The sequence below is a fragment of the Eurypyga helias genome, unplaced genomic scaffold (assembly GCF_000690775.1).
Source record: "Eurypyga helias isolate BGI_N326 unplaced genomic scaffold, ASM69077v1 scaffold35162, whole genome shotgun sequence".
NCBI lineage: Eukaryota > Metazoa > Chordata > Aves > Eurypygiformes > Eurypygidae > Eurypyga > Eurypyga helias.
This window is the reverse complement of record NW_010238445.1, coordinates 27,083-40,378: the sequence shown is the minus strand read 5'-3', so window position 1 is coordinate 40,378 and position 13,296 is coordinate 27,083. Positions and strand designations below refer to the sequence as shown.

Sequence of the window (13,296 nt, the reverse complement as noted above, 5' to 3'; positions counted from 1 at the left end):
GCACCGCACCTCTCCGGGGTAGGTGTTTGTCGGCTGTGCCCGGGCGCTGGGTTTCGGAGCTCTGTAACATGGTTTCTCATGTGTGCGTGTTTTTTCTTTCTCTCCTCCTCTCCCTCCTCCTCCCGCCTCCTCCCCAAACACACACGTACACACGCTTCCCCTCTCCCTCCCCCTCCTCAAGGCCGAAAAGGCAAGCCAAACCTGCGGCCGACGAAGGCTTTTGGGATTGTAGCGTGTGCACCTTCAGGAACAGCGCCGAGGCCTTCAAATGCAGCATCTGCGATGTCAGGAAAGGCACCTCCACAAGGTACGCCCGCACCTTTCGTCGCGGCTTTCGCGCCACGCCGGGCTGCGCGGACTTGTTGATTTTTTTTTCCGCTGTTGCCCGGTTGTGGGCTGGTTGCACCCTCCTTCCCCCCTGATGCGGTCCCTTCTGTCCCTGTTTAAAAGCTTGTGGATTTTAAAAATTCTCTTTCAAGCGCTTAATTGGAGCTGGAAGACATGTTTCGTGGATGTGGCAGCGACCTGAATCTTTTTGTTGTTCTGTGTTTTTTTGTCACTGATGTACGGAGGGACCTCTTGGAGATCCGCTGGCAGCCAGAAACATTCCAACTGTGCTTCGAGGCAGACAGTTTTCTGTGTTTCGGGTGGAGGTTTACCTGTGTTTTTCTACAGGAGTAGAAATGGTTGAGGATTAGAGAGCGAGAAGGGAAATGGCTGAGACTAAAGATGCCACTAGAATAACTACTCCTTTCCTGAGATGTTGATCTCTGTCTGTTGTCATCTGAAAGGAGTCGGCTTTGTGCTCAGTGTGGGAATGCTGTGGATTTCTGAAAGCTTTAGCTGTCAGGTCTTTCTGATTGCCTTGTGCTGGGTAACTGTGGAAGTCTTTATGAGATGGTGAAGCTGACACAGAGCAGTTAAGTCAATCTCAAATCCAACCTGCCCCCTCCCAAACCTTTCACTCTCCTGCAGGTTCAGAAAGTTTGTCCTGGAAATATCGGTTGACGCTAAAACAGGCATGTGGTGCTCAGCTTTTTCTTTCTTTTTCTGATTTGTTCTACCGTGTTGACTTCTGATTTTGTTAATATTGTACCTTCTAAATTTGAGTTCCCGTTGCTGTGCTCTGCCAAGGATGTAGTCTGTAAGATTTCCATTGTGAAAGGCATCGTTTCCCTCCTTTGAGGGAAGCAGCGTATTGAGATGCTCTGATCAGCAGGCTGTTTGCATGACTTGGCTGTCTTGACTTGATTGACAAAGGAGGTGAAAGCGTGTTCAGTTGGTTATTGTTCGCGCTGTGCTTGAAACAATGTGAAGTGCCAACGTTTTTAATGGGGAGCATGCTTTTGGGCCATTGAAACTCTGAGTTATCCAACAGACTGCTGTAGGGCTTCACTGTGTGTTTTACAATGCACATGGGATACAATATCCCTACGCTTTTTACAGAATATCCAGAGGTGTTGAACTTAAACCAATTTTAAATAGCGTAGTTCCAGCACTGGGTAAGGTGTAGCTGTCGGGACAGCAGTGTTCTGTATGCTCCTACAGCTGGCTCTTGGCTCGTTCTGTTAAATCTTGTTTTGTCATGCAGCTAAACCTTCCCAGCACGCTTGATTTCCGTGGGTTTCTGTTTTCTCCGCTTCCCTGTTGGCTCAGGTGAAACACGTTGATCCTGCAGTCGGCTGGTCCTTAAGTGTGCTACTACAGCGCGTAGCCTTGCAGTCACCTCAGGTTCCCACAGCGTCACGTCAGGCGTGTGCGTGGGTGTTTGTAGGAGGGAGAGCCTTAATGAGATGTAGGAGCCCATATGGGTTGTATCTTGTGTCGGACTCGATCGTTCTCATTTGACCACCATGCTGATGTTCGTTTTGAGAGCAGCAGCTTTCTCTCGCATCCCCCCCACCCCCCTTTTTTTTTAAAGTGATAATTTTCAAACTATTTGTTGGGGTAGTAGGATGCTTTATCTTTTAAAGGACCCTTAAATGCGATAGCAGTTGGTGATTTCAGGTTAAGAGCTGTAGCCTTACTTGCAGATGTGATCCTCGGGTGTAGAACATTGTACTTCTGTTTAGCTTTTAATGGACCCTTATGAATGGCTTCTAATTTTAATTCATTTAATTCATCAGCTTTCTATTCATTTTTGCTGCTTTTTAAATTGCTTTTGTTAGTTGAATTTGAGAAAGTATTTAAAATATTCAATGGACCATCATGTCTTCTTGCATATTTATGTCATTTATGAATAAATCTCACCGAAAGCGGGAGTGATTGAATGTTGTGAGTGCGCGTCGTATGTTGAGGAGACCCAGGAGGTCAGAGTTCTTTGTTGTGGTATTGCTTTGAGTCTTACAGTATGTGACGTACGAGTCGATGCTGGGGAAATTCTTCAGAATTTTTAAACCAAATGACTGATGTAAAGATATTTAATGAGTTATGACTGCTAATTTATTACTTGAAATGTAAGGGGTCTGATGAGCTTGGCTTTTAAGCTGCAATTTGACAAGTTGATGACACTTTTCCACATTTAAAACTGCCTTGCTTCATTAAGGCTTACTTCAGTAACACTTATCGGAAATTTATCAAACTCACTTGTTAAAAAAAACCCACAAAGTAGTGAAAGACAGACACCGTAGATGTGGTGAGGCAACTGATTCTCCTCAAATTACTGTGTGCAGTTCCAGTGTGCCCGGTATTTTTATTAAGATCTGGTATGACCTATTCCCCCACCCCCAGCCCCTGTAAAGCCAGTTACTTGCTGTAGAATTTACTTTGGCTGATAAATATTCTCTGATTTGAGAACTAGTTAGGACATTAGCTAATTCTCACCGTGTGTGCCTTTTTTTCAGACTTGATACAATCTTTTAGTGTGTGGGAGGGGTGGCTGGCAGCAGTTACAAGTTCTACTTTGTCGGATCCAACTACCCCCTTTCCCTAGGATCTCATAAAAGGAACTTCACGCAGAGTGAACTTCGGAGTTGACCTGCCAAGGCAGAACCACTGTAGGTGCTAAACGGTTAAATTGCACCTGAGTGCTTTTTCAAGGGGCTGTTTATAAATATTTGAGTTGCATTTTTAAATAAAAAGCAGGTCAAGCCCATCTCAAGAGAATCGGGAGTTGTGGTGCGAAGGTTACATTAAACCTGTAGTACTTACTTGAATACTGGATTTGTTACAGTGTGTCACTAGCTCCCTTTCCTCAACCTAATTCTTGCTGTTTTTATGGTTAAACTTTATTCCGCTCTATTTTATGCGAGTATGTTGAGTTTTTCTATGGTTTTCCTTCCGTGAGGATCATGGCAAAGATACAAGCTGTGTTCGACACAGCGTTCAGTTGGGATAGACAGTGATTTAACTGCCTGGCTTGGGAGTGAGCAACGGTAATGTTTGATGGGGTAGACAAGACTTTTTTTTTTTTTTTTCTTTCCCAGAGGTTTTTGTGGTGGTGTAACGGGTCAAGGAACTGGTGCTGGCCACCACTTCCACTTGCGTCCTGCGGCTCTTCTGGTGGTTTGTTCAGGTGTAGCCCCACCAGCTCCTGCACGCAGGAGGCAGCTTGAATTAAAACCTCTGCCGGGAAGTTTGCTCCACGGACGTGTGTTCCCTTCCAGTATCCATTACTTCTTCAATCGGGCAGGAAAGTTTACTTTGGCTTTCCTAGGAATGTGAGTGCAGAGTTTGGCCTTGTATTTCCCGTTAACGGGGACCCATGTGTTCCTATTTGAGGGTAGGCGATGGCTCCCTGTTTCCATTTGTTTTCCTGAATGATATTCTTGCTCCTCTTCCCCTTTGGTTCTCTGATGGTTTACATACGTGGTGTTCCTGTACACCGCTTCTTGTAGCTTCCTCTCCCCAGGCATGGCCGTGCAGTGTTTCTGCTTTTGGACACTGTTGTGAAGAAGGAAATTTCCCCCTTCCCTTCACTTTTGTAGCAGTGGTTGCTGTTTTCTGAAGCTTTGTTTTGGATAAAGAGACCGGTGGTACAATATGGTGCAGCTTCTCTGATGTTAATTTTTGTCTAACTTCAGGATAAGTGCTTTCCTTGTCCAAACTTTGCATCCTCTATCGTGAACGTGCCTTGATTACAGAGAAAAACACTAAATAAAGTCAGTGGAAGATGTGAGAGCAGCAACTGGATGTCTGACACGCAAATTAACAAAACAACGGGACTTTATAGTACAAAATTAACAAGTTGTAGTGCGTATGTCCTGCAGGACATGTACGTAATAAGCATTTCTGTTGTATGCCTGAAGTGCGGGGTTGGGAGTTTGCATCAAGTGGTCTGAACATACGTTTCATTGTGGAGCACTCAAGGAGTGCATGTCAGTAGTGCTTCACTCTTGCCATCCTTATTTTTGAGGGCATGTCCAGCTGAAACTAGTCATCATCATTTAAAAATGAATTTTTGTCTTCTGTGGAACAGGTGTCTCAGACACTGGCCTTTGTTTCCCTTCAGAAAGTTCCTTTGCATGTTTGCATGATCTAAGCTGGCACCTTGAAGGACATAAAACTACTGTCCGTGTCACCATCAAAAAGTATTCTCTTGTTCCGCATCCAAGCTGGGCTGACCAGAATAGATACCAGATAGTCCTGCTATTCCTGGAATGAGGAATCAGGCTCATGATCCTGACGATTGCACAACTAATATATGTCCTGCTTATTTGCTGTGTGTTTGCAGGACTGTTCTAAAAATGCTTTGCTTTGGAGTGTGGCTGTGGTGTAGGTTGGAAGCAAAGGGCTTTCATTCAGTTCTTTCAAGCTTTCACCTGCGTTAAGGTGAGTTTTATGTAGTATCGTAGCTGCCCTTTTATGTGGGTTATTTTCTATAAAAATGGAGTATGTGACTGGTTTGGAAAAAGCTGTTGTGAAGTATTTGTTTTACTCATTGGTCACTGAGATCGGTGATCAAACCATCCCTATTTTTCTTCTTGATCACTGAAGTTAAATGGCCGTTGGATCAGGTGGAGTGGAGCATGGTCTGTACCAGTCTGGAGTCATGGCAGTGCTCCATGGGACATCCAGATCCCGAGGATGGTGAGATGGATGGTGAGAACAGGGTAACTGCCTGGGTAGTTCCGAGTGCTGGAACACATGATACCTACTTGCAAAGTGCTTGCCCTCCTGCTGCAAGGAGTTCTTCAGGCCTCTGCTGTCTCATACCTTGTTTACCAGCACTGTCTAATTAGCTGTTAATTTCTGAATTTGTATATGAGGAATACTTTGGCTCAGTCTGGCAAACTCCCTAAGCCACGAGAGCTAAGGGCAGGAGCATCCTTTTGCAAACTTAGCTAGCATTTGCTGATGGTTCGCAGCAAGCCCTGAGTTCTGGGGGCTGTGGTTTGATGATACACTAAGTTTGACTTCATGGCTTATACTGCTGGACCCCAGGTGGCTTAGCCACGTGGCTTGGGGTATCGATCCATTATAAACTGACTACTGGTACAGATTCATGCTACACTTACTGTTTAACTAGCATGGAGTTAGTCTGTGAGACTTCATCTGCGCAGATGAAGCTGTTCAGCTTCAGAGCAGCTATTATCTGTCATCCTGGTGCGAGCATAACACTGGCACATCATCTGCGTCTTGTACTGGGGCTGTTTGAAAGGAATAAGAGCTGTGTCCTGATTTGCTCTTTGTTAGTGTTTGGCTCTGGCGTTAATGATCTCATTACCATCACCCCAGGATCTCCATTGGGTCTCAGCACCTCTGGGAAATCATTCTCAGCAGGGAGGATCCTCAGTGCCTTGGCAATACCCCCTGGCTCTAAGATTTGGGTGCCTGAAATACTGTAGGTGACAAGCACAGTAGGTAGTGTGGTAGCTGCTGTACCACACTTCGCTTCTACCCCTTTTTGTTCCTGAAGGTCCTGTTAAGGAGTAAGTTATACCTGTTATGATGCCTTACATATTAGGGGAAAAAAGGTGATTTATGTTAAATAACATAGTAAAATCTTTAGCGTGGATAAAGCGTGTTATAATTTTCACGTGGGTTACCTGTTTGGCTTAAATGATTGTGGATGGTAGGGTTTAATATCAGTCTCTGATAGCTGTTGGAGACTGCATAAAGATCTAATAGATAAACTGCAACACTGGGCGTGTTTATCACTGATAATATGCAGTGTGGATATTATTAATTTTTCCCTTCCTCCACAGACTGCTTTTCTGGGAGATGGGAATCTAAATCAAAGTATGTATGCGCGTGTAGGAGGAGAGGGCACGTAACTTTCTCTTACTGCTGTGAACAGGCGTTGCATCCTCTGGGATACTGGTTCTCGGCAGGTCCTCGGAGGGGTCTGGTAGGCACAGGAATGCAGAGCAGCTTTCTCTGCCTGCCTTTCTTAATTGCCCTGATTGTTTCATGTTCCCATCAGCTGGTTGTGGAGGGGCTGCTGCATCTGGACAATTGGCATGTGTATTTGCACCCTGGTGTGGGTTCATCTAATAAGTGGAACCTTTCATGAACTGGAAATAGAAGTGTGTTTGTGCAGCGTTGACCGGTGCAGTAGTTGAGATGAGGGAGGCGGTGGATGTGAAGTGTGTTTCCCTGAGGTCACCCTCAGCTCCTGCCGGGTCTCTGCTCGCTGTCCGATGCTGCGTGTTGGTGTTCCCCAGCAACTCGTTTTGGCTGAGTCCCTGAGAGCAACGCGTGCGACCCAAGACCAGTGAGGGGGGAAGGTTGGCAGGTAACGTGCTGTGGGCTGGATGGATTATTTTGGCTGGCCACATCCAGCTTTTGTGCTATAGCTTGGCCACCCCTGCCGTAACTCCAGGCTGGTTCACTGCTGATTGTGAATCAGGTGTCACTTGTAGTCCGGCTGCTAAGAGACATGCTTTGCATTCGCGACGTGAATTCAACAGCTTTGCTGTTGGTAGGCTCACGGCTCCTTGCTGTGTTGCGTTGGGCTTGAATGAGCAGACAGGTCCTTCGGGGTCTCTCAGTGAGAAGCTCAAAGTTCATGGTATTTCTGGGAAGTCTTGCCGATGCACGGGAGTATGGCAGCAGGGCGAGAGATAACGGTTTGCAGCCTGCTCCTGCGTTAGGTGAAGGATGCGCTCTGCTTGTCCTTTATTAGGTGCATCTCTCCTTGTCTGCGTCATTCTGCTTACGAGGAAACCCACTGACCTATTTTGCGGGATTTCGGGTGGTTCTGTAGGTTAGTGGGTTTCAGTCCCGCAATGTAGGTCGCTCACAAGGTGCGCTGGAGTTTCGTAATGCATAGCTCTGACCTGAAAGAAGAATCATACAAACTCTCTGTCTGGCTGTGTTGCAGTGGTTCTTCATTGCTCCTTTTGCACTGACTTCTCCTCCATAAGGTAAAAGGAGAAATCGGGGCTTTTCCACAGGGAAGGGGTCTTACAGGAGGGTTTGAGTATTTGAAGTGCACGTTTCAGGCAGGTAAGGGCAAATTATCCTTGCTGCTACTTCATGTTTATTAAGGACATGGCAAAAAAAGCAGATCCCGAATACTGAGTAACTCGTAGATGCTACCCTAAGCATATGTCCAGGATTAGATGATAGAGAAATAACATGGAAATGCCTGCACTACGCTCCTGTAAGTTCCTTTTACAGCTGGCACATGCTAAATACATTGATTGTCTCTTTGTGCAGACAGGTGTTCTTTACATCAACCACAGGTCCTTTCACACTTTTTTGGTACATCTGGAGGTACGACCATGTCCTCGACACTGCTCTTCCCATAAGCCAGCTATTAATTAGGAGCGTGTTCTTTGTAACAGAGTGCTAATTGGTACATCAGCAAATTCACAAACGTTGGAAATGCGGTAATTCTGACTGGCTGAAGTGTGAATGAGGGGGAAAAGCATCACTTCTTGCTGTCCTGGTGGGCTTTGTTTGACTGTTCAGTAACTCGGTATCTTCAGTCAGGTGAATCTCAACTCCTTCTTAGGAAAAGCAAAGCTAATAAGCCAAAACTGGTCATTGTTTTGATAGTGTTTTATTGTTGAAGGTGCTGCCTGTGTTTCTGAAAGTTAAAAGCACACTGGCAGTCAATCATCTGTTAATAATACTGGAAATGCATGAGAAAAAGAGATAGTATGGATCTGCAGTATAGATCCCGAATCCAGGAGACCTGATGTTGAACTGTATGTGGCCTTATTTGAGACTTTGGATTTTTAGGGGATTTTGGAGTAACCTCCCATACTACAAGTATCCAAATACTAAAAACTTGTAATTATGTTCTTTACCACAGAAGCAGAACACTTGTTATATTCAAACTGGTTTTAACCTTCTGACTGATAAACATTTTGAAGTACACATTTTATGGCAATTTGCTGAAAGCTGAAATGTTCCATATTTAAGTAAGCACAGTGTATGCTTTATGTCAGTTGCTGTAAGGAGGTGCAAACTTCCAGAAATTATATTTACAACTTACATGGGAACATGTTCAGGAGGACTAGAAACTTTAGTTTGAGGATCTTATCAGATTGGTTGTTTTTAAATAAAACGGAAGCAAAACAAGTCAGTTTTGGAATCTGTTTAGGGGTAAACAAGGAATAAATGTTTAGACGTGTTTTCTCAAGCAGATTGTTCTCTGGGATTTCAGAGATGGATTGCTTGTAAAATGCAGAGGTGCTAAGTGAGACAAAATATCTTGCCTGAGATAAAGCTGCCTTCTTCAGATTTATATTGTTGAGTAGACAGACGTGAGACTGATCATAATCTGAAATATTTTTCCTGAACTAAATTATTTCTGTGCGGGTGGAACTACGTCCGGGTGATTCATGTACAGCTTAACAGGGTCGAACTGGGGAGGTGGACGGAGGATGTCGGAATACTAAGATTTGGTGGCTTCAGTGATGATGCAACATTGAGCGTAATACTGTCTGATGAATGTTGAGTGTGGGTTACCCCCTGTGCCATGGTCCCACATGTGTCTAGGGGTAGTTCTTAATTAAATAGCATTGCTCCCTTTTAATTTTTTTATTGTCTATGTACTAAATAAATGCATGGAAGGATTTGTATTTTCTGTTGCTTCTCTCTGCAGGTATCAATGGGGATAGTATGATGTTAGTGTGACTAGAGCCTGTGTGAAAGAGGCTGGGATTCACCCGTTGCTAAATATCCTGGAGCTGCCACTCCTTAATCTGTATGGTTGTATTCACTGTCTGTGTTTTCTATCAAGAAATGTATGTCTATGGAAAGAGTTTCATTCCTTTATTAAAAAAAAATCTAAAAATCACCTAGATTAGCAGAAGGACTCAAATCTTACTTGTCGTAGTCAGACAAAGCATGCATATATGTTCAGGTTGTTAAAAATGTGTTGTTGCTGAAACATTTGGTTCCAACTATCTGTCTTGGAGCTCTTACTCTGAAAGTGCTTTCACTGTTTTTTTCGGAAGGGTACTGTGCACTTTCTCTTCCTGAGATGAGATTTCAACCAGAGAGACAGTACATTGATGGACGATGGCCCTGTGATGGAGTCAATCAGCCGGTGGAGTCATTTGTCTCCTGGGGGTAGAGGGTAGAGCACATCATTAGCAGCAGAAGGGGAGGCTCTCCTCTGTAATGCTAATAGAGCGAGGAGGCTCTGGTTGGTGCCTGTTGGCTGCTGTTGCTGGGTTATTACAGGTGCCTGTGGAAAAACACAACCGTTTTTATTTGTTCTCTGTAACAGTCATGGGTGTGGATCAACTTAACAAAAATATTTAATAAGTGCTAGGAAACATTTCAATTTCAGCATACTATTAGCAATTTGTAAACCTATATTGCCTGAAACTGCTTGTCATAAAAATGTTGAATTATTTTGGGACAATTATGTGTGTGTTGTTGGTTTTACATACAAGTAGCTTGACTTGTGTAGGAAAGACTGGCAACTGCCTGGTGCCAGCGTGGGAGTCGAAGGACGGTGTGTCTGAATTGGAGGAGCAGTGTTGAAAGTGAAGCCGGCGGGTTGCAGAAGTTACTCTGATGGTGTCTGATGGCGCTGGGTCCCTGTCAGAGTGAAAGATGAAACGGGCAGTAGCGACGGCGGGTGGCTCGTCTGAGGGGCGGCTGGGTTACGTGCTGTTGTGTCGTGGCAGAAACGAGTTAGCTTAAAGGTGGCTTGGTGGGCATCATCCAGCTTTGCCCAGGGCGGACAGGTTAACCTACCAGTGGCTGTTACTCCATGGCTGCTTTGCTCCTTTCAGAGCTTTTACCTCTTGGAGGAAGTGGTCGTGTTGGGAACAAGCATGGGCTTGCTCTGGGGTGGGCAGGAGTGTGCCTGTTAGGGGATGCTGGGCTGCAAACCGTGCGTAAGCAGCGGCTTGGTGTTTGGAGATGGTGCATTCCCACATGACACGCAATGAAACTACAAGTATTGGCAGAAAACGGTTACCCTGGATGGCTGGCGGGTGTTTCTGTGTACCCAGTGGCGCTGTGAGCAGGGAGGTGGCACCCAGGGCACTGTTAGTTGCTGGACTTACTTCCCCCCTCTCTCTTAACTCTCTGTGGCTCTGACCAGTTGGATAACTCTAGTGCATAGGTCTAGCTGCTGGTAAAACAAATGTAGTAAGGACTCCGGACCACGTAATGGCTTACAGGAGGTTAAGTTAATTTTTGGAAAACACTTTGAAATCCTGAAGCGTCTTTTTGAAAACAGCACATGAATTCAGACTTAAAACCCCCAATGTTTATTTTCCTTTCTCTGAACTGTATAGATAATCATTTAAAAATAAGAGCAAGGGCAGCAGGAAAACAAATGGTGACACAACTGTTGGAACAGCGTGGTGGGTAGGCTTTGTATGCTTCATTTCACTGCGGCGTAATGCGATGTCTTCCCTTCTAAAGCACCGGAGGGATGGCCCAGCTGTGTGTTGTATGGGTACTAGAGACATGGGATTGCTACATATGGGTTAGCAGAACATGCTTAATCATGGGTGTGGGAATACAGTGCTCTGGCAGCAATTTAGACTCATTAATTAGAAGTACTTATTACTGGATGTGACTCAAGTTAGTTCTAAGTTGCTTAACTTCTGAGGTCAAAAAGATGAGACGAATGTTGTTAGCCTCCACGGGGCTGTCTGCAGGGACGGTCTGTGATACCAGAGCTCAAGCTGTGGAATTTTGAGGTTCGTTAAGTGATTTATTGACAGTGACAGTTTTGCAGCACCTCTAAAAGTTGGGACCACGCATTTGCATTCAGAAGTTTTGACCAACGCAGGTTTCGTTTAGACTTCTAAGTTGCATCAGCTGGGAACGTACAAGCGTGTACTGGGAATTTACGCTGCTGTGCTGAGATTCGCTGTTCAACCAGCATTCAAAGAAGCGATAGTGAAACTTGATTATAAACAACAGCTTTCCTGTTTGTATGAAGAGGATGACATTTTTTTTCCAGTTACAAATTGACCAATTGATTAAAAACTCAAAAACGAACAGGGTGGTAGAACATCGTGCCCATATGCTGCGTACCTACTCCGTAAATGCATGGGAGATCACACCTTAGTGTTCAGTGGATGCATTTATCAAGATTTCAGGTGTGAGGACAGTCGCATGGCTCGTGCTTGGAAGAGGCATTGCTTCTGCCAACGGCCAGGCATGTCAAGCCAGTCACGGGGAAAGGTTCGTAATAAGGTAGCTGTCGGAGTACTGTGCCAGTTCTCAGGGTTTTCCCTCATGTGCAGGGAGCGTGAGGGACAACACCTAGCAGTAGTTTGGGTTTATTTCCATCTCTTTAGTTTTTCCCCTCTTGCCCCTTTTTCGTGTTTTGAGCCAGACCGACTTTCCCACTGGCACTCTGAATTCAAAGCGCTGAAACTGTACAGTGATGTACTGCGCTTTTTTGTTTCTAAAGGGCTGTCACAAGCACGAGTGGTGTTTTTTTTTTTTTACACAGAGGCATACAGCGTAAGGAACAGGTTTACTTAGTCACAGGTGTGGGAATATGGACACCTGAAATTATTTTAATAACAGTTGCTCGCTTTATTTCTGAAGTGTGCTAGCATTTGCAAATCTGTCTTGGTTCCACAGGTAATTGATACTTGTGGAGAACATGACCCTTTGCTCTCTGCATTGATTTTTTTTTTTTCTGAATTGTGTCCAGAGGCTGCACAAGTCAGTGCAGCACTTTGTCATCAGCTGCAAGGGCTGGATCAGACCGATGCGTCGAGAAGAATGGGAATAGTTTGACATGAAACCTAACACGGTTATCTCTCGTGATCTTGCTTTGTTCCAAGACTGCTTTTTTCCAGGGAGATTTTTTAATAGATAAAAAAACAGTTGAGAAACGGGTTGTATTGTATAAAGCCCTAAATTACTTGGGTGGGGAAGTCAATCTGTGTAAGCAGAGGAGGACTCAGATCGCTCGTAGCTCTTGGTCATTCTGGAGCCCTTAAAGTTTGAACAGGGACTGAGACTGATAAAACTTTGGATCTGTTTTTATTAAAGTAAGTGTCATAGATGGTGACCAAAGATTTTCTTGGTTTTAAGCAGAAAGAAACAAAATACCCACAAAGTCCAGAATACTCAGCAAATTTTGCAGGGCTTGTAGTTCTGTCTCATCTGCCTCAAGTTCAGCCTTTCTACTGCCAGCTGTGTAAGATTCCTGGGTTTGCTGTCAGCGTACAGATATGCTAGTCCTCATGTACCTGTGTGCTCACTTGGCTCAAAATGATTATATGCCTTCTCTGTGGAGTTGTATTCATGCCTGTGCTTATAGAGCCAGCAGATTATTAGTAGGTAAGACAGGTCGATTATCAGTGGCTTGCTGCTTTTCTTCCCTGCTCCAGTTCATAGAATTATCCTTAGCAGCTTTTAAAGTAAGGATCCTCCTGGAAGAATTTCTGGCTTGAGGCAGAAAAAGTTTTCTTACAAGTTTTGAACTACTGGGACTATTGTGTTTTTTGAAATCCTATTCATTGCTTCACAAAACTGTTACATCTTGAGTCATGCATAGCCTGAAGAATATCCTGGGGGTAGGGAGACATAAATAATTGTTTAATTGGGCTGCTCTCCTGTGTAACTTATATCATGTTGAGTGTATGTCAAGGACTGATTTTATTGTAACAATTCTCACAATCCTAAACTGAGCATTTATCTTAATAAAATCTAATGTGGTGTTATGCAAGACATGCAAATGTGTTTTGGTTTAAACTTTTAGTTTGCGAATAATAATTTTGCAGATCTTACCTTTCAAACGTCTGGTAATTATGCTAACTTAAGTCTTACAAGGAAAACAGCATTCTGTTGGAAGGAAGAAACTTTGATTAACACAAATAATAGTTATTATTGTATTTCATTAGATTTATGAAAAAACATGTCTTTATCGTTTGTTAGAAGAGATGGTAAAAATATATCAACACTGTT

The 13,296-nt window shown here is 44.1% G+C and overlaps 1 protein-coding gene across 1 annotated transcript in view; it reads left to right on the top strand.

Annotated features, from left to right (window-relative positions):
• The first annotated feature begins 68 nt into the window (after positions 1-68).
• The window catches only part of RYBP (RING1 and YY1 binding protein), a 40,207-nt gene continuing 26,979 nt past the window's right edge, over positions 69-13,296 (top strand). Inside the window, exon 1 of the mRNA XM_010147850.1 lies at positions 69-307. Coding sequence (XP_010146152.1) covers positions 69-307 — 239 coding nt within the window. The remainder of the gene's footprint in view (positions 308-13,296) is intronic.